This window comes from Drosophila miranda (genome assembly GCF_003369915.1).
Source record: "Drosophila miranda strain MSH22 chromosome Y unlocalized genomic scaffold, D.miranda_PacBio2.1 Contig_Y3_pilon, whole genome shotgun sequence".
NCBI lineage: Eukaryota > Metazoa > Arthropoda > Insecta > Diptera > Drosophilidae > Drosophila > Drosophila miranda.
The window spans coordinates 3,493,638-3,515,359 of record NW_022881625.1 but is presented as its reverse complement, the minus strand read 5'-3'; the positions used below and the strand labels follow the sequence as shown (position 1 = coordinate 3,515,359).

General features: G+C 50.2%; 1 protein-coding gene and 4 pseudogenes across 1 annotated transcript; all 5 read left to right on the top strand.

Moving 5' to 3' along the window:
* Positions 1-3,060: 3,060 nt before the first annotated feature.
* LOC117194600 lies at positions 3,061-9,479 on the top strand (annotated as a pseudogene).
* A 315-nt stretch (positions 9,480-9,794) lies between these two features.
* Positions 9,795-12,152, top strand: LOC117194599 (annotated as a pseudogene).
* Positions 12,153-12,648: 496 nt separating this feature from the next.
* Positions 12,649-15,785, top strand: LOC117194598 (annotated as a pseudogene).
* A 322-nt stretch (positions 15,786-16,107) lies between these two features.
* Positions 16,108-18,561, top strand: LOC117194597 (probable cytochrome P450 12a5, mitochondrial). Its single transcript, XM_033399133.1, has 4 exons — positions 16,108-16,401; positions 17,471-17,712; positions 17,773-18,220; positions 18,277-18,561. The coding sequence occupies exons 1-4, from the start codon at positions 16,108-16,110 to the stop codon at positions 18,559-18,561; spliced, it is 1,269 nt and encodes a 422-aa protein (XP_033255024.1).
* A 577-nt stretch (positions 18,562-19,138) lies between these two features.
* Positions 19,139-21,224, top strand: LOC117194733 (annotated as a pseudogene).
* Positions 21,225-21,722: the final 498 nt, after the last annotated feature.

The window sequence follows — 21,722 nt, the reverse complement described above, 5'->3', positions numbered from 1 at the left end:
TTGAAGAATCCCGAAAAGCAGGCCATACTCCGAGAGAGGTGATGAAGATACTACCGCCACAAGGACTCGGATTTCACGAAGGAATCCATGAAGAACGTTCCCTATTGCGTGCCAGCATCAAAGAGTCGCATCGGAATGTACCCGCTGGCTGTTATGAATGCCGCGAGTTCTTCAATCGGGACAGCGTTTTGAGCGGATACAAGTGCAGCTGGTACCTGTGTGTCGATGGTTCCCCTGAGCTTGCTATCAAGCGAGGAGCACTTCCCCAAGGCTGCTGAGTTCCTGCCAGAAACGTTGGATTCGTAACGCCACAGACTCCAACGGGCAATGCCCGGCAAATGACTTGAAGCTGAAGAATCCGTTTGTGTTCTTGCCCTTCGGATTTGGACCCCGGATGTGCGTTGGAAAGCGCATCGTGGACATGGAGCTCGAGCTGGGCATTCGCTCGACTCATTCGGAACTTTAGCATCGAGTTCAATCATCCCACGGAGAACGCTTTCCGCTCCTCCCTGATCAATTTGCCCAACAGTAAACACATTTCTCATCCTAAATTATCTTTACAACTGGAAAACCTTGAAGGAACGTATTTGCAATATAAAGTAGGTGTTTTTTTGGCCGCACGTCAATCAGAATCAAACTTGTTTTGTGCTTTGAGGCATGAGGCAAGTCAAGCACACAAAATTTTCATTGTGCAATTTGTGCCAACACGAGAGGCGTCACTTATCTGTGCGGAGGCATTTTCCTTGAGCAACACATTGTGCAATCGAAATCCTGCACACATCACATAAATTCCTTCCATTTGCGAATACAAGACCCATTCCTATTGGCTATGGTTGACCAAACCTCCATCAAGGGAGAGATACTTGAGATGACTGGCGAGCATGTGGAGCAGCTCCATTCAATGTGGTCCCTCATGTTCGAGCCAAAGACATGCGAGGACTTCTGCACAAACTTAAGGCGCACGCGGATAATTTCTATACGGATCTGCTGACCGAGTCGCGGGAGAAGCAGGCGGCCATCCTGGATGACATAGCCGCACTCCGAGCCGAGGCCAGCGACCTCACCCGACTCCTCCATGAGACGGTGGACATTGGTCAGAGGCCCGACGATGTGCCACTGATCATATGGCAGCTGAAGCTGGACAAAAGCATTGAGCATCTGCGCGAGGAGCTCTCGAAACGTCGGGCGGAGATCGGGGAGCTGCTGCTCCAGCAGGAGCAGCTCTGCGAAGAGCTGGGCGCACTGCCGCTCCCTCTACTGGCGGACCCGCTGCCCCTGCCCGATGAGATGACGGCTTTCGCGACCATCTCGACAACCTGCGCTCTCAGCGCACAGTGCGCCAGACGGAGCTGGACCAGCTGCGCAAGGCCATCAAGCATGACATGAAGATGCTCGAGCTGATGCCCCAGACCGATGCAGAGGATCGCCTACTCAACGATCTGAGCCACAATCTAACACCAGAGACACTAGAGCGGCTGCGGCAGATGCGCAACAGTTATGCCGAGCAGATCCAGGAGCTGCGCTCCAAAATCCATGACATGCGCGAGAAGATCTACGTGCTGTGGGATCGCCTCCAGGAGACGGACGAGAGCGCCATGCGACGAAGGCGCGAGTGCACCGAGAATACGCAGCGCACCTATGACATCTTCCATATGGAGCTGCAGCGCTGCCAGGCACTGCGCAGCCAGAACCTCAAGACGTTCATCGAGCAGCTGCGCGTCGAGATAAGCAAGTGGTGGGATCTAACGCTCAAGAGCCAGCAGGAGCGCAAGCGTTTCTCCAACTACTACAATAAGTATTACAACGAAGACCTGTTGGAGCTGCACGAGCTGGAGCTGGATGATCTGAAGAGCTTCTACACGTGCAACAAGGAGATTTTCGATGCTGATCACTCCCAATATGACCAAGAGCACTGGGAATCTGCACAAGCGACTTAATCCATCAGCAGCCGCCAGCTCTTCGGGGTATCGGACTCCCAACGCCAAGCGCAGCCTCATGAGCTCTCTGAATTCGATAAGCCCGTCGCCGTCTACCGCACAGCGGCTGGCCAACAGCCAGCTGAAGGCGTCCAAGTCGCCACTAAAGCGGGTCCGCGTCCTGGACAACATTGCGTCGCAGCGGGGGATTGGGCAGACGCAGCATTGGCACACGCTCGAGCAAGAAGCCACGCACAAAATCAGCGGTGCCGGATACAAGATCGCCCAGCGATTCCGAGTATATGACCGATGAGCCGGGATCTCCTATGAAGAATTGGTGCCCACGAGTCGCTCCTCAGTGCTGCAGGCGGGGCTCAGCATCAGCGCAATCGCGTGGCTGTGCCACGAATTCGCCATGTCCTCGTAAACCACAATTCGGTGGCGTCGGCCGCCAACACCGTCAAAGCAGGCGGTCAATCAGGAGGAGAGGCCTCGATTTGGCAATCAATTGAAGCTCCCATCGCCACGTGAAAGTCGCATGTGGTCGAATCCACGATGAGATTATTGGAATTTTTATTTGCGTTTTATGTTTGATTTCATTTTTTGTACCTTTATCTGTTTATCTCTGTTTCATTTATTTTCGATGTTGGCCCAATAAAAATTAAATTACCTTCAAGAAGGACAACCGAACCAAAAAAAAAAATAACAAGATATAAAAAAGCGCTAAAGATTAGCTTGTTTATATTATTATCAACCCAAAACTTTCGGCAGTCTACCGACCATTCCATGCCCAATAAATTAAATTTGGCCAAAAAATCTGATGCCATAATTATGGCGATTTATTTGTTTCATTTCATTGAGAGTCAGATCAATCATAATACTATATTCCTAAATATTCCGTAGAAGGTATAACATAGTCGATCAAATAGCAGTCTATATTAAAAAAATATGGCAAATGTTTACAATTATTTCTGTTTGGCATTCGCACGCTCCCGCGAACGTGTTTTGGCACTCTCTCTCTCTCTTGTTCTGTTTGTGCTCTGTTATCGGTCAGCTCTTTTTGCAACAAAGCTCTCGCAGGCCTTTCAAATAGCTAGCTAATGGAATGATTTAGCAGTATAGCTCCTGCAGTAAATGAATTAAGTTCCTAACAAGCAAAATGTTGAAAGTGCGCAGCGGTCTATCTATAATTCAGGCGCAAAAAGCAGCCCTCTCTGTCAGCAGTCTGCCGGTAAATATATAGTATACATATAGATCCGATATCACAGTGATATACGTTTTTTAATCTCTTGTAGCGTTGGCAGACCACAGCAGCTGTAGCAGAGCCCAGAAATGATGCAGAGTGGCTACAAGCTCGTCCCTTTGATCAGATTCCTAGTACAACTTTTCTGTCTACTGTTCGGAATTTTATGCCTGGAGGAAAATATTGCAAACTGGACATTGTGAAATTGTTCAAAGCTTTGCAAGACGACTATGGAAACATATTATATTTACCAGGAATGATGGGAGGTACGTCATACCTGATGACTCACAATCCCAAGGACTTCGAGGTCGTGTTCCGGAACGAAGGAGTGTGGCCGCATCGGCCTGGCAGCGATACTCTTCGCTATCATCGGAAGACTCATAGAAAGGATTTCTTCCAGGGAAAGGAGGGAGCTTTACCCACACAAGGAAAAACCTGGAGCGACTTACGATCGGCTGTAAATCCTGTCCTAATGCAGCCGTAGAACGTGCGGCTTAACTATAACAAGATGTCCCATGTGAACCAGGAGTTTGTGCAACGGTGCGTATAGGGGACAATAAATCCCTGTTTACGCTCAAGTATGTTCTCCCGCCTTCACAGTATTAAAGCACTCCGTGATATCGATACCCAGGAAGCTCCAGATGATTTCTTAAACGTTATAAATCGGTGGACCCTCGAGTCAGTCTCTGTGGTGGCTCTGGACAAGCAGTTGGTACTGCTTAAAGAGTCGGGCGATAACGACCAGGCTGTGTTACTTTTCAAGTACCTGGACGATTTTTTTGAATTAACAGCCGATCTGGAGATGAAGCCCTCCATCTGGCGTTACGTTAAAACACCCAAGCTAATGAAGCTAATGAAGTCCCTAGATGGCGTTCAAGAAATAACTTCAGCGTATGTAGACGAAGCTATAGAGCGTCTAGAGAAAGAGGCCAAGGAGGGTGTTGTCCGCCCTGAGAGCGAGCAGAGTGTACTGGAAAAGCTGCTCAAGATCGACAAAAAGGTGGCGACGGTTATGGCCATGGACATGCTAATGGCCGGAGTGGATACCGTACGTAGTCTGTTGTTCTCATACTTACCCTTATCTCATAAATCCTTTTTTTCCAGACCTCAAGTACCTTTACAGCGGCCTTGCTGTGCCTTGCCAAGAATCCGGAGAAGCAGGCCGTACTCCGAGAAGAGGTGATGAAGGTTCTACCCGAGAAGGACTCCGAATTCACTGAGGCATCGATGAAGAACGTTCCCTATCCCCGTGCCTGCATCAAAGAGTCACAACGGATATATCCTTTGGTCATCGGCAATGGCCGATTTCTCAATCGGGACAGCGTTTTGAGCGGATACCAAGTGCCAGCTGGTACCTGTGTGTCGATGGTTCCCCTGAGCTTGCTATCAAGCGAGGAGCACTTCCCCAAGGCTGCTGAGTTCCTGCCAGAACGTTGGATTCGTAACGCCACAGACTCCAACGGGCAATGCCCGGCAAATGACTTGAAGCTGAAGAATCCGTTTGTGTTCTTGCCCTTCGGATTTGGACCCCGGATGTGCGTTGGAAAGCGCATCGTGGACATGGAGCTCGAGCTGGGCATCGCTCGACTCATTCGGAACTTTAGCATCGAGTTCAATCATCCCACGGAGAACGCTTTCCGCTCCTCCCTGATCAATTTGCCCAACAGTAAACACATTTCTCATCCTAAATTATCTTTACAACTGGAAAACCTTGAAGGAACGTATTTGCAATATAAAGTAGGTGTTTTTTTGGCCGCACGTCAATCAGAATCAACTTGTTTTGTGCTTTGAGGCATGAGGCAAATCAAGCACACAAAATTTTCATTGTGCAATTTGTGCCAACACGAGAGGCGTCACTTATCTGTGCGGAGGCATTTTCCTTGAGCAACACATTGTGCAATCGAAATCCTGCACACATCACATAAATTCCTTCCATTCGCGAATACAAGACCCATTCCTATTGGCTATGGTTGACCCAACCTCCATCAAGGGAGAGATCCTTGAGATGACTGGCGAGCATGTGGAGCAGCTCCATTCAATGTGGTCCCTCATGTTCGAGCCGAAGACATGCGAGGACTTTCTGCACAAACTCAAGGCGCACGCGGATAATTTCTATACGGATCTGCTGACCGAGTCGCGGGAGAAGCAGGCGGCCATCCTGGATGACATAGCCGCACTCCGAGCCGAGGCCAGCGACCTCACGCGCCCCCTCCATGAGACGGTGGACATTGGTCAGAGGCCCGACGATGTGCCACTGATCATATGGCAGCTGAAGCTGGACAAAAGCATTGAGCATCTGCGCGAGGAGCTCTCGAAAAGTCGGGCGGAGATCGGGGGGCTGCTGCTCCAGCAGGAGCAGCTCTGCGAAGAGCTGGGCGCACTGCCGCTCCCTCTACTGGCGGACCCGCTGCCCCTGCCCGATGAGATGGACGGCTTTCGCGACCATCTCGACAACCTGCGCTCTCAGCGCGCAGTGCGCCAGACGGAGCTGGACCAGCTGCGCAAGGCCATCAAGCATGACATGAAGATGCTCGAGCTGATGCCCCAGACCGATGCAGAGGATCGCCTACTGAACGATCTGAGCCACAATCTAACAACAGAGACACTAGAGCGGCTGCGGCAGATGCGCAACAGTTATGCCGAGCAGATCCAGGAGCTGCGCTCCAAAATCCATGACATGCGCGAGAAGATCTACGTGCTGTGGGATCGCCTCCAGGAGACGGACGAGAGCGCCATGCGACGAGTGCGCGAGTGCACCGAGAATACGCAGCGCACCTATGACATCCTCCATTCGGAGCTGCAGCGCTGCCAGGCACTGCGCAGCCAGAACCTCAAGACGTTCATCGAGCAGCTGCGCGTCGAGATAAGCAAAAGGTGGGATCTAACGCTCAAGAGCCAGCAGGCGTGCAAGCGTTTCTCCAACTACTACAATAAGTATTGCAACGAAGACCTGTTGGAGCTGCACGAGCTGGAGCTGGATGATCTGAAGAGCTTCTACACGTGCAACAAGGAGATTTTCGATCTGTACGAGAGCGTGCAGAACTTGGTCCGCATGCAGGCTCTAGAGGCAAAGGCAACGAGTCGAATCGTTTCAACAATCGTGCGGCCAGTTCTTAAAGAGGAAAAGAACGCAAGGCCATCACCTCGAAGCTGTCCAAGATTGAGCAGCAGATCACTGAACTGGTGCCGCCTATGAGGTGCAATCGCATGCCGTTTCTGGTTTATGGCGAGAACATACTGGAGCTGATGGCTGGCGAATGGAGAACTATCGGCAGGCCAAGCAGAGCTCGCCGCAAGAAGCCCCCCCACCACGAGGACGGCAGCAGCAGCAAATTGATGATGCCACCGCCGACTCCCCCCCCCCCCCCCCCCCCCCCCCCCCCCCCACCCGCACCCCAAACCGAGCACTGGAATCTGCACAAGCGACTGAATCCATCAGCAGCCGCCAGCTCTTCGGGGTATCGGACTCCCAACGCCAAGCGCAGCCTCATGAGCTCTCTGAATTCGATACGCCCGTAGCCGTCTACCGCACAGCGGCTGGCCAACAGCCAGCTGAAGGCGTCCAAGTCGCCACTAAAGCGGGTCCGCGTCCTGGACAACACATTGCGTCGCAGCGGGGGATTGGGCAGACGCAGCATTGGCACACGCTCGAACAAGAAGCCACGCACAAAATCAGCGGTGCCGGATACAAGATCGCCCAGCGATTCCGAGTATATGACCGATGAGACCACTGAAAATGACCGATGAGCCGGGATCTCCTATGAAGAATTGGTGCCCACGAGTCGCTCCTCAGTGCTGCCCGTCGGCGGGCTCAGCATCAGCGCAATCGCGTGGCTGTGCCACGAATTCGCCATGTCCTCGTAAACCACAATTCGGTGGCGTCGGCCGCCAACACACCGTCAAAGCAGGCGGTCAATCAGGAGGAGAGGCCTCGATTTGGCAATCAATTGAAGCTCCCATCGCCACGTGAAAGTCGCATGTGGTCGAATCCACGATGAGATTATTGGAATTTTTATTTGCGTTTTATGTTTGATTTCATTTTTTGTACCCTTATCTGTTTATCTCTGTTTCATTTATTTTCGATGTTGGCCCAATAAAAATTAAATTACCTTCAAGAAGGACAACCGAACCAAAAAAAAAAATAACAAGATATAAAAAAGCGCTAAAGATTAGCTTGTTTATATTATTATCAACCCAAAACTTTCGGCAGTCTACCGACCATTCCATGCCCAATAAATTAAATTTGGCCAAAAAATCTGATGCCATAATTATGGCGATTTATTTGTTTCATTTCATTGAGAGTCAGATCAATCATAATACTATATTCCTAAATATTCCTTAGAAGGTATAACATAGTCGATCAAATAGCAGTCTATATTAAAAAAATATGGCAAATGTTTACAATTATTTCTGTTTGGCATTCGCACGCTCCCGCGAACGTGTTTTGGCACTCTCTCTCTCTCTTGTTCTGTTTGTGCTCTGTTATCGGTCAGCTCTTTTTGCAACAAAGCTCTCGCAGGCCTTTCAAATGGCTAGCTAATGGAATGATTTAGCAGTATAGCTCTGGCAGTGAATGAATTAAGTTCCTAACAAGCAAAATGTTGAAAGTGCGCAGCGGTCGATCTATAATTCAGGCGCAAAAAGCAGCCCTCTCTGTCAGCAGTCCGCTGGTAAATATATAGTATACATATAGATCCGATATCACAGTGATATACGTTTTTAAATCTCTTGTAGCGTTGGCAGACCACAGCAGCTGTAGCAGAGCCCAGAAATGATGCAGAGTGGCTACAAGCTCGTCCCTTTGATCAGATTCCTAGTACAACTTTTCTGTCTACTGTTCGGAATTTTATGCCTGGAGGAAAATATAGCAAACTGGACATTGTGAAATTGTTCAAAGCTTTGCAAGACGACTATGGAAACATATTATATTTACCAGGTATGATGGGAGGTACGTCATACCTGATGACTCACAATCCCAAGGACTTCGAGGTCGTGTTCCGGAACGAAGGAGTGTGGCCGCATCGGCCTGGCAGCGATACTCTTCGCTATCATCGGAAGACTCATAGAAAGGATTTCTTCCAGGGAGTGGAGGGAGCTTTACCCACACAAGGAAAAACCTGGAGCGACTTTCGATCGGCTGTAAATCCTGTCCTAATGCAGCCGAAGAACGTGCGGCTTTATTATAAGAAGATGTCCCAAGTGAACCAGGAGTTTGTGCAACGGTGCGTATGACTGATAATAAATCCCTGTTTACGCTCAAGTATGTTCTCCCCCTTCACAGTATTAAAGCACTCCGTGATATCGATACCCAGGAAGCTCCAGATGATTTCTTAAACGTTATAAATCGGTGGACCCTCGAGTCAGTCTCTGTGGTGGCTCTGGACAAGCAGTTGGGACTGCTCAAAGAGTCGGGCGATAACGACCAGGCTGTGTTACTTTTCAAGTACCTGGACGATTTTTTTGAATTAACAGCCGATCTGGAGATGAAGCCCTCCATCTGGCGTTACGTTAAAACACCCAAGCTAATGAAGCTAATGAAGTCCCTAGATGGGACGTTCAAGAAATAACTTCAGCGTATAGAGAAAGAGCGCAGAAAGGCCAAGGAGGGTGTTGTCCGCCCTGAGAGCGAGCAGAGTGTACTGGAAAAGCTGCTCAAGATCGACAAAAAGGTGGCGACGGTTATGGCCATGGACATGCTAATGGCCGGAGTGGATACCGTACGTAGTCTGTTGTTCTCATACTTACCCTTATCTCATACATCCTTTTTTTCCAGACCTCAAGTACCTTTACAGCGGCCTTGCTGTGCCTTGCCAAGAATCCGGAGAAGCAGGCCGTACTCCGAGAAGAGGTGATGAAGGTTCTACCCGAGAAGGACTCCGAATTCACTGAGGCATCGATGAAGAACGTTCCCTATCTACGTGCCTGCATCAAAGAGTCACAACGGATCTATCCTTTGGTCATCGGCAATGGCCGATTTCTCAATTGGGACAGAGTTTTGAGCGGATACCAAGTGCCAGCTGGTACCTGTGTGTCGATGGTTCCCCTGAGCTTGCTATCAAGCGAGGAGCACTTCCCCAAGGCTGCTGAGTTCCTGCCAGAACGTTGGATTCGTAACGCCACAGACTCCAACGGGCAATGCCCGGCAAATGACTTGAAGCTGAAGAATCCGTTTGTGTTCTTGCCCTTTGGATTTGGACCCCGGATGTGCGTTGGAAAGCGCATCGTGGACATGGAGCTCGAGCTGGGCATCGCTCGACTCATTCGGAACTTTAGCATCGAGTTCAATCATCCCACGGAGAACGCTTTCCGCTCCTCCCTGATCAATTTGCCCAACAGTAAACACATTTCTCATCCTAAATTATCTTTACAACTGGAAAACCTTGAAGGAACTTATTTGCAATATAAAGTAGGTGTTTTTTTGGCCGCACGTCAATCAGAATCAACTTGTTTTGTGCTTTGAGGCATGAGGCAAATCAAGCACACAAAATTTTCATTGTGCAATTTGTGCCAACACGAGAGGCGTCACTTATCTGTGCGGAGGCATTTTTCTTGAGCAACACATTGTGCAATCGAAATCCTGCACACATCACATAAATTCCTTTCATTCGCGAATACAAGACCCATTCCTATTGGCTATGGTTGACCCAACCTCCATCAAGGGAGAGATCCTTGAGATGACTGGCGAGCATGTGGAGCAGCTCCATTCAATGTGGTCCCTCATGTTCGAGCCGAAGACATGCGAGGACTTTCTGCACAAACTCAAGGCGCACGCGGATAATTTCTATACGGATCTGCTGACCGAGTCGCGGGAGAAGCAGGCGGCCATCCTGGATGACATAGCCGCACTCTGAGCCGAGGCCAGCGACCTCACCCGACTCCTCCATGAGACGGTGGACATTGGTCAGAGGCCCGACGATGTGCCACTGATCATATGGCAGCTGAGCTGGACAAAAGCATTGAGCATCTGCGCGAGGAGCTCTCGAAACGTCGGGCGGAGATCGGGGAGCTGCTGCTCCAGCAGGAGCAGCTCTGCGAAGAGCTGGGCGCACTGCCGCTCCCTCTACTGGCGGACCCGCTGCCCCTGCCCGATGAGATGGACGGCTTTCGCGACCATCTCAACAACCTGCGCTCTCAGCGCGCAGTGCGCCAGACGGAGCTGGACCAGCTGCGCAAGGCCATCAAGCATGACATGAAGATGCTCGAGCTGATGCCCCAGACCGATGCAGAGGATCGCCTACTGAACGATCTGAGCCACAATCTAACACCAGAGACACTAGAGCGGCTGCGGCAGATGCGCAACAGTTATGCCGAGCAGATCCAGGAGCTGCGCTCCAAAATCCATGACATGCGCGAGAAGATCTACGTGCTGTGGGATCGCCTCCAGGAGACGGACGAGAGCGCCATGCGACGAGTGCGCGAGTGCACCGAGAATACGCAGCGCACCTATGACATCCTCCATTCGGAGCTACAGCGCTGCCAGGCACTGGGCAGCCAGAACCTCAAGACGTTCATCGAGCAGCTGCGCGTCGAGATAAGCAAGTGGTGGGATCTAACGCTCAAGAGCCAGCAGGAGCGCAAGCGTTTCTCCAACTACTACAATAAGTATTACAACGAAGACCTGTTGGAGCTGCACGAGCTGGAGCTGGATGATCTGAAGAGCTTCTACACGTGCAACAAGGAGATTTTCGATCTGTACGAGAGCCGTGCAGAACTTTGGTCCCGAATGCAGGCTCTAGAGGCAAAGGCCAACGAGCCGAATCGTTTCAACAATCGTGGCGGCCAGTTCCTTAAAGAGGAAAAGGAACGCAAGGCCATCACCTCGAAGCTGCCCAAGATTGAGCAGCAGATCACTGAACTGGTGCACGCCTATGAGGTGCAATCGCATGGCCCGTTTCTGGTTTATGGCGAGAACATACTGGAGCTGATGGCTGGCGAATGGGAGAACTATCGGCAACCAAGCAGAGCTCGGCCCGCAAGAAGGCCCCGCCCACCACGAGGACGGGCAGCAGCAGCAAATTGATGATGCCACCGCCGACTGCCGGTTCAAAGGCCCCTCGCACGCCCAGAACTTTGAAGAACATGTCCTCAATGTCGACCTCGACAATGTCGTTGCGCAAGACCCCAAAAATCCAGCTGATCACTCCCAATATGACCAAGAGCACTGGGAATCTGCACAAGCGACTGAATCCATCAGCAGCCGCCAGCTCTTCGGGGTATCGGACTCCCAACGCCAAGCGCAGCCTCATGAGCTCTCTGAATTCGATACGCCCGTCGCCGTCTACCGCACAGCGGCTGGCCAACAGCCACCTGAAGGCGTCCAAGTCGCCACTAAAGCGGGTCCGCGTCCTGGACAACACATTGCGTCGCAGCGGGGGATTGGGCAGACGCAGCATTGGCACACGCTCGAACAAGAAGCCACGCACAAAATCAGCGGTGCCGGATACAAGATCGCCCAGCGATTCCGAGGATATGACCGATGAGACCACTGAAAATGACCGCGAAGCCGGGATCTCCTATGAAGAATTGGTGCCCACGAGTCGCTCCTCAGTGCTGCCCGTCGGCGGGGCTCAGCATCAGCGCAATCGTGTGTCTGTGCCACGAATTCGCCATGTCCTCGTAAACCACAATTCGGTGGCGTCGGCCGCCAACACACCGTCAAAGCAGGCGGTCAATCAGGAGGAGAGGCCTCGATTTGGCAATCAATTGAAGCTCCCATCGCCACGTGAAAGTCGCATGTGGCCGAATCCACGATGAGATTATTCGAATTTTTATTTGCGTTTTATGTTTGATTTCATTTTTTGTACCTTTATCTGTTTATCTCTGTTTCATTTATTTTCGATGTTGGCCCAATAAAAATTAAATTACCTTCAAGAAGGACAACCGAACCAAAAAAAAAAATAACAAGATATAAAAAAGCGCTAAAGATTAGCTTGTTTATATTATTATCAGGCCCAAAACTTTCGGCAGTCTACCGACCATTCCATGCCCAATAAATTAAATTTGGCCAAAAAATTTGATGCCATAATTATGGCGATTTATTTGTTTCATTTCATTGAGAGTCAGATAAGAAGGTATAACATAGTCGATCAAATAGCAGTCTATATTAAAAAAATATGGCAAATGTTTACAATTATTTCTGTTTGGCATTCGCACGCTCCCGCGAACGTGTTTTGGCACTCTCTCTCTCTTGTTCTGTTTGCGCTCTGTTATCGGTCAGCTCTTTTTGCAACAAAGCTCTCGCAGGCCTTTCAAATAGCTAGCTAATGGAATGATTTGGCAGTATAGCTCTGGCAGTGAATGAATTAAGTTCCTAACAAGCAAAATGTTGAAAGTGCGCAGCGGTCTATCTATAATTCAGGCGCAAAAAGCAGCCCTCTCTGTCAGCAGTCCGCTGGTAAATATATAGTATACATATAGATCCGATATCACAGTGATATACGTTTTTAAATCTATTGTAGCGTTGGCAGACCACAGCAGCTGTAGCAGAGCCAGAAATGATGCAGAGTGGCTACAAGCTCGTCCCTTTGATCAGATTCCTAGTACAACTTTTCTGTCTACTGTTCGGAATTTTATGCCTGGAGGAAAATATAGCAAAATGGACATTGTGAAATTGTTCAAAGCTTTGCAAGACGACTATGGAAACATATTATATTTACCAGGTATGATGGGAGGTACGTCATACCTGATGACTCACAATCCCAAGGACTTCGAGGTCGTGTTCCGGAACGAAGGAGTGTGGCCGCATCGGCCTGGCAGCGATACTCTTCGCTATCATCGGAAGACTCATAGAAAGGATTTCTTCCAGGGAGTGGAGGGAGCTTTACCCACACAAGGAAAAACCTGGAGCGACTTTCGATCGGCTGTAAATCCTGTCCTAATACAGCCGAAGAACGTGCGGCTTTACTATAAGAAGATGTCCCAAGTGAACCAGGAGTTTGTGCAACGGTGCGTATGACTGATAATAAATCCCTGTTTACGCTCAAGTATGTTCTCCCCCCTTCACAGTATTAAAGCACTCCGTGATATCGATACCCAGGAAGCTCCAGATGATTTCTTAAACGTTATAAATCGGTGGACCCTCGAGTCAGTCTCTGTGGTGGCTCTGGACAAGCAGTTGGGACTGCTCAAAGAGTCGGGCGATAACGACCAGGCTGTGTTACTTTTAAGTACCTGGACGATTTTTTTGAATTAACAGCCGATCTGGAGATGAAGCCCTCCATCTGGCGTTACGTTAAAACAACCAAGCTAATAAAGCTAATGAAGTCCCTAGATGGCGTTCAAGAAATAACTTCAGCGTATGTAGACGAAGCTATAGAGCGTCTAGAGAAAGAGGCCAAGGAGGGTGTTGTCCGCCCTGAGAGCGAGCAGAGTGTACTGGAAAAGCTGCTCAAGATCGACAAAAAGGTGGCGACGGTTATGGCCATGGACATGCTAATGGCCGGAGTGGATACCGTACGTAGTCTGTTGTTCTCATACTTACCCTTATCTCATACATCCTTTTTTTCCAGACCTCAAGTACCTTTACAGCGGCCTTGCTGTGCCTTGCCAAGAATCCGGAGAAGCAGGGCGTACTCCGAGAAGAGGTGATGAAGGTTCTACCCGAGAAGGACTCCGAATTCACTGAGGCATCGATGAAGAACGTTCCCTATCTACGTGCCTGCATCAAAGAGTCACAACGGATCTATCCTTTGGTCATCGGCAATGGCCGATTTCTCAATCGGGACAGCGTTTTGAGCGGATACCAAGTGCCAGCTGGTACCTGTGTGTCGATGGTTCCCCTGAGCTTGCTATCAAGCGAGGAGCACTTCCCCAAGGCTGCTGAGTTCCTGCCAGAACGTTGGATTCGTAACGCCACAGACTCCAACGGGCAATGCCCGGCAAATGACTTGAAGCTGAAGAATCCGTTTGTGTTCTTGCCCTTCGGATTTGGACCCCGGATGTGCGTTGGAAAGCGCATCGTGGACATGGAGCTCGAGCTGGGCATCGCTCGACTCATTCGGAACTTTAGCATCGAGTTCAATCATCCCACGGAGAACGCTTTCCGCTCCTCCCTGATCAATTTGCCCAACAGTAAACACATTTCTCATCCTAAATTATCTTTACAACTGGAAAACCTTGAAGGAACTTATTTGCAATATAAAGTAGGTGTTTTTTTGGCCGCACGTCAATCAGAATCAACTTGTTTTGTGCTTTGAGGCATGAGGCAAATCAAGCACACAAAATTTTCATTGTGCAATTTGTGCCAACACGAGAGGCGTCACTTATCTGTGCGGAGGCATTTTCCTTGAGCAACACATTGTGCAATCGAAATCCTGCACACATCACATAAATTCCTTCCATTCGCGAATACAAGACCCATTCCTATTGGCTATGGTTGACCCAACCTCCATCAAGGGAGAGATCCTTGAGATGACTGGCGAGCATGTGGAGCAGCTCCATTCAATGTGGAGTGCACAAACTCAAGGCGCACGCGGATAATTTCTATACGGATCTGCTGACCGAGTCGCGGGAGAAGCAGGCGGCCATCCTGGATGACATAGCCGCACTCCGAGCCGAGGCCAGCGACCTCACCCGACTCCTCCATGAGACGGTGGACATTGGTCAGAGGCCCGACGATGTGCCACTGATCATATGGCAGCTGAAGCTGGACAAAAGCATTGAGCATCTGCGCGAGGAGCTCTCGAAACGTCGGGCGGAGATCGGGGAGCTGCTGCTCCAGCAGGAGCAGCTCTGCAAAGAGCTGGGCGCAGTGCCGCTCCCTCTACTGGCGGACCCGTTGCCCCTGCCCGATGAGATGGACGGCTTTCGCGACCATCTCGACAACCTGCGCTCTCAGAGCGCAGTGCGCCAGACGGAGCTGGACCAGCTGCGCAAGGCCATCAAGCATGACATGAAGATGCTCGAGCTGATGCCCCAGACCGATGCAGAGGATCGCCTACTGAACGATCTGAGCCACAATCTAACACCAGAGACACTAGAGCGGCTGCGGCAGATGCGCAACAGTTATGCCGAGCAGATCCAGGAGCTGCGCTCCAAAATCCATGACATGCGCGAGAAGATCTACGTGCTGTGGGATCGCCTCCAGGAGACGGACGAGAGCGCCATGCGACGAGTGCGCGAGTGCACCGAGAATACGCAGCGCACCTATGACATCCTCCATTCGGAGCTGCAGCGCTGCCAGTCACTTCGCAGCCAGAACCTCAAAACGTTCATCGAGCAGCTGCGCGTCGAGATAAGCAAGTGGTGGGATCTAACGCTCAAGAGCCAGCAGGAGCGCAAGCGTTTCTCCAACTACTACAATAAGTATTACAACGAAGACCTGTTGGAGCTGCACGAGCTGGAGCTGGATGATCTGAAGAGCTTCTACACGTGCAACAAGGAGATTTTCGATCTGTACGAGAGCCGTGCAGAACTTTGGTCCCGCATGCAGGCTCTACAGGCAAAGGCCAACGAGACGAATCGTTTCAACAATCGTGGCGGCCAGTTCCTTAAAGAGGAAAAGGAACGCAAGGCCATCACCTCGAAGCTGCCCAAGATTGAGCAGCAGATCACTGAACTGGTGCACGCCTATGAGGTGCAATCGCATGGCCCGTTTCTGGTTTATGGCGAGAACATACTGGAGCTGATGGCTGGCGAATGGGAGGATAGTTCTCGGCCCGCAAGCAGAGCTCGGCCCGCAAGAAGGCCCCGCCCACCACGAGGACGGGCAGCAGCAGCAAATTGATGATGCCACCGCCGACTGCCGGTTCAACGGCCCCTCGCACGCCACGAACTTTGAAGAACATGTCCTCAATGTCGACCTCGACAATGTCGTTGCGCAAGACCCCAACAATCCAGCTGATCACTCCCAATATGACCAAGAGCACTGGGAATCTGCACAAGCGACTGAATCCATCAGCAGCCGCCAGCTCTTCGGGGTATCGAACTCCCAACGCCAAGCGCAGCCTCATGAGCTCTCTGAATTCGATACGCCCGTCGCCGTCTACCGCACAGCGGCTGGCCAACAGCCAGCCGAAGGCCTCCGAGTCGCCACTAAAGCGGGTCCGCGTCCTGGACAACACATTGCGTCGCAGCGGGGGATTTGGCAGACGCAGCATTGGCACACGCTCGAATCGCTCCTCAGAGCTGCCCGTCGGCGGGGCTCAGCATCAGCGCAATCGCGTGGCTGTGCCACGAATTCGCCATGTCCTCGTAAACCACAATTCGGTGGCGTCGGCCGCCAACACACCGTCAAAGCAGGCGGTCAATCAGGAGGAGAGGCCTCGATTTGGCAATCAATTGAAGCTCCCATCGCCACGTGAAAGTCGCATGTGGCCGAATCCACGATGAGATTATTGGAATTTTTATTTGCGTTTTATGTTTGATTTCATTTTTTGTACCTTTATCTGTTTATCTCTGTTTCATTTATTTTCGATGTTGGCCCAATAAAAATTAAATTCCCTTCAAGAAGGACAACCGAACCAAAAAAAAAAATAAGATATAAAAAAGCGCTAAAGATTAGCTTGTTTATATTATTATCAGGCCCAAAACTTTTGGCAGTCTACCGACCATTCCATGCCCAATAAATTAAATTTGGCCAAAAAATCTGATGCCATAATTATGGCGATTTATTTGTTTCATTTCATTGAGAGTCAGATCAATCATAATACTATATTCCTAAATATTCCGTAGAAGGTATAACGTAGTCGATCACATAGCAGTCTATATTAAAAAAATATGGCAAATGTTTACAATTATTTCTGTTTGGCATTCGCACGCTCCCGCGAACGTGTTTTGGCCCTCTCTCTCTCTCTCTTGTTCTGTTTGTGCTCTGTTATCGGTCAGCTCTTTTTGCAACAAAGCTCTCGCAGGCCTTTCAAATAGCTAGCTAATGGAATGATTTAGCAGTATAGCTCCTGCAGTAAATGAATTAAGTTCCTAACAAGCAAAATGTTGAAAGTGCGCAGCGGTCTATCTATAATTCAGGCGCAAAAAGCAGCCCTCTCTGTCAGCAGTCTGCTGGTAAATATATAGTATACATATAGATCCGATATCACAGTGATATACGTTTTTAAATCTCTTGTAGCGTTGGCAGACCACAGCAGCTGTAGCAGAGCCCAGAAATGATGCAGAGTGGCTACAAGCTCGTCCCTTTGATCAGATTCCTAGTACAACTTTTCTGTCTACTGTTCGGAATTTTATGCCTGGAGGAAAATATAGCAAACTGGACATTGTGAAATTGTTCAAAGCTTTGCAAGACGGCTATGGAAACATATTATATTTACCAGGTATGATGGGAGGTACGTCATACCTGATGACTCACAATCCCAAGGACTTCGAGGCCGTGTTCCTGAACGAAGGAGTGTGGCCGCATCGGCCTGGCAGCGATACTCTTCGCTATCATCGGAAGACTCATAGAAAGGATTTCTTCCAGGGAGTGGAGGGAGCTTTACCCACACAAGGAAAAACCTGGAGCGACTTTCGATCGGCTGTAAATCCTGTCCTAATGCAGCCGAAGAACTTGCGGCTTTACTATAAGAAGATGTCCCAAGTTAACCAGGAGTTTGTGCAACGGTGCGTATGACTGATAATAAATCCCTGTTTACGCTCAAGTATGTTTTCCCCCCTTCACAGTATTAAAGCACTCCGTGATATCGATACCCAGGAAGCTCCAGATGATTTCTTAAACGTTATAAATCGGTGGACCCTCGAGTCAGTCTCTGTGGTGGCTCTGGACAAGCAGTTGGGACTGCTCAAAGAGTCGGGCGATAACGACCAGGCTGTGTTACTTTTCAAGTACCTGGACGATTTTTTTGAATTAACAGCCGATCTGGAGATGAATCCCTCCATCTGGCGTTACGTTAAAACACCCAAGCTAATGAAGCTAATGAAGTCCCTAGATGGCATTCAAGAAATAACTTCAGCGTATTTAGACGAAGCTATAGAGCGTCTAGAGAAAGAGGCCAAGGAGGGTGTTGTCCGCCCTGAGAGCGAGCAGAGTGTACTGGAAAAGCTGCTCAAGATCGACAAAAAGGTGGCGACGGTTATGGCCATGGACATGCTAATGGCCGGAGTGGATACCGTACGTAGTCTGTTGTTCTCATACTTACCCTTATCTCATACATCCTTTTTTTCCAGACCTCAAGTACCTTTACAGCGGCCTTGCTGTGCCTTGCCAAGAATCCGGAGAAGCAGGCCGTACTCCGAGAAGAGGTGATGAAGGTTCTACCCGAGAAGGACTCCGAATTCACTGAGGCATCGATGAAGAACGTTCCCAATCCACGTGCCTGCATCAAAGAGTCACAACGGATCTATCCTTTGGTCATCGGCAATGGCCGATTTCTCAATCGGGACAGCGTTTTGAGCGGATACCAAGTGCCAGCTGGTACCTGTGTGTCGATGGTTCCCCTGAGCTTGCTATGAAGCGAGGAGCACTTCCCCAAGGCTGCTGAGTTCCTGCCAGAACGTTGGATTCGTAAAGCCACAGACTCCAACGGGCAATGCCCGGCAAATGACTTGAAGCTGAAGAATCCGTTTGTGTTCTTGCCCATCGCATTTGGACCCCGGATGTGCGTTGGAAAGCGCATCGTGGACATGGAGCTCGAGCTGGGCATCGCTCGACTCATTCGGAACTTTAGCATCGAGTTCAATCATCCCACGGAGAACGCTTTCCGCTCCTCCCTGATCAATTTGCCCAACAGTAAACACATTTCTCATCCTAAATTATCTTTACAACTGGAAAACCTTGAAGGAACTTATTTGCAATATAAAGTAGGTGTTTTTTTGGCCGCACGTCAATCAGAATCAACTTGTTTTGTGCTTTGAGGCATGAGGCAAATCAAGCACACAAAATTTTCATTGTGCAATTTGTGCCAACACGAGAGGCGTCACTTATCTGTGCGAAGGCATTTTCCTTGAGCAACACATTGTGCAATCGAAATCCTGCACACATCACATAAATTCCTTCCATTCGCGAATACAAGACCCATTCCTATTGGCTATGGTTGACCCAACCTCCATCAAGGGAGAGATCCTTGAGATGACTGGCGAGCATGTGGAGCAGCTCAATTCAATGTGGTCCCTCATGTTCGAGCCGAAGACATGCGAGGACTTTCTGCACAAACTCAAGGCGCACGCGGATAATTTCTATACGGATCTGCTGACCGAGTCGCGGGAGAAGCAGGCGGCCATCCTGGATGACATAGCCGCACTCCGAGCCGAGGCCAGCGACCTCACCCGACTCCTCCATGAGACGGTTGACATTGGTCAGAGGCCCGACGATGTGCCACTGATCATATGGCAGCTGAAGCTGGACAAAAGCATTGAGCATCTGCGCGAGGAGCTCTCGAAACGTCGGGCGGAGATCGGGGAGCTGCTGCTCCAGCAGGAGCAGCTCTGCGAAGAGCTGGGCGCACTGCCGCTCCCTCTACTGGCGGACCCGCTGCCCCTGCCCGATGAGATGGACGGCTTTCGCGACCATCTCGACAACCTGCGCTCTCAGCGCGCAGTGCGCCAGACGGAGCTGGACCAGCTGCGCAAGGCCATAAAGCATGACATGAAGATGCTCGAGCTGATGCCCCAGACCGATGCAGAGGATCGCCTACTGAACGATCTGAGCCACAATCTAACACCAGAGACACTAGAGCGGCTGCGGCAGATGCGCAACAGTTATGCCGAGCAGATCCAGGAGCTGCGCTCCAAAATCCATGACATGCGCGAGAAGATCTACGTGCTGTGGGATCGCCTCCAGGAGACGGACGAGAGCGCCATGCGACGAGTGCGCGAGTGCACCGAGAATACGCAGCGCACCTATGACATCCTCCATTCGGAGCTGCAGCGCTGCCAGTCACTTCGCAGCCAGAACCTCAAGACGTTCATCGAGCAGCTGCGCGTCGAGATAAGCAAGTGGTGGGATCTAACGCTCAAGAGCCAGCAGGAGCGCAAGCGTTTCTCCAACTACTACAATAAGTATTATAACGAAGACCTGTTGGAGCTGCACGAGCTGGAGCTGGATGATCTGAAGAGCTTCTACACGTGCAGCAAGGAGGTTTTCGATCTGTACGAGAGCCGTGCAGAACTTTGGTCCCGCATGCAGGCTCTAGAGGCAAAGGCCAACGAGCCGAATCGTTTCAACAATCGTGGCGGCCCAGTTCCTTAAAGAGGAAAAGGAACGCAAGGCCATCACCTCGAAGCTGTCCAAGATTGAGCAGCAGATCACTGAACTGGTGCACGCCTATGAGGTGCAATCGCATGGCCCGTTTCTGGTTTATGGCGAGAACATACTGGAGCTGATGGCTGGCGAATGGGAGAACTATCGGCAGGCCAAGCAGAGCTCGGCCCGCAAGAAGGCCCCGCCCACCACGAGGACGGGCAGCAGCAGCAAATTGATGATGCCACCGCCGACTGCCGGTTCAACGGCCCCTCGCACGCCCCGAACTTTGAAGAACATGTCCTCAATGTCGACCTCGACAATGTCGTTGCGCAAGAACCCAAAAATCCAGCTGATCACTCCCAATATGACCAAGAGCACTGGGAATCTGCACAAGCGACTGAATCCATCAGCAGCCGCCAGCTCTTCGGGGTATCGGACTCCCAACGCCAAGCGCAGCCTCATGAGCTCTCTGAATTCGATACGCCCGTCGCCGTCTACCGCACAGCGGCTGGCCAACAGCCAGCTGAAGGCGTCCAAGTCGCCACTAAAGCGGGTCCGCGTCCTGGACAACATATTGCGTCGCAGCGGGGGATTGGGCAGACGCAGCATTCGCACACGCTCGAACAAGAAGCCACGCACAAAATCAGCGGTGCCGGATACAAGATCGCCCAGCGATTCCGAGTATATGACCGATTAGACCACTGAAAATGACCGCGAAGCCGGGATCTCTTATGAAGAATTGGTGCCCACGAGTCGCTCCTCAGTGCTGCCCGTCGGCGTCAGCGCAATCGCGTGGCTGTGCTCGTAAACCACAATTCGGTGGCGTCGGCCGCCAACACACCGTCAAAGCAGGCGGTCAATCAGGAGGAGAGGCCTCGATTTGGCAATCAATTGAAGCTCCCATCGCCACGTGAAAGTCGCATGTGGCCGAATCCACGATGAAATTATTGGAATTTTTATTTGCGTTTTATGTTTGATTTCATTTTTTGTACCTTGATCTGTTTATCTCTGTTTCATTTATTTTCAATGTTGGCCCAATAAAAATTAAATTACCTTCAAGAAGGACAACCGAACCAAAAAAAAAAATAACAAGATATAAAAAAGCGCTAAAGATTAGCTTGTTTATATTATTATCAGGCCCAAAACTTTCGGCAGTCTACCGACCATTCCATGCTGCAATAAATTAAATTTGGCCAACAAATCTTCTGCCATAATTATGGCGATTTATTTGTTTCATTTCATTGAGAGTCAGATCCATCATAATACTATATTCCTAAATATTCCGTAGAAGGTATAACATAGTCGATCAAATAGCAGTCTATATTAAAAAAATATGGCAAATGTTTACAATTATTTCTGTTTGGCATTCGCACGCTCCCGCGAACGTGTTTTGGCACTCTCTCTCTCTCTTGTTCTGTTTGTGCTCTGTTAT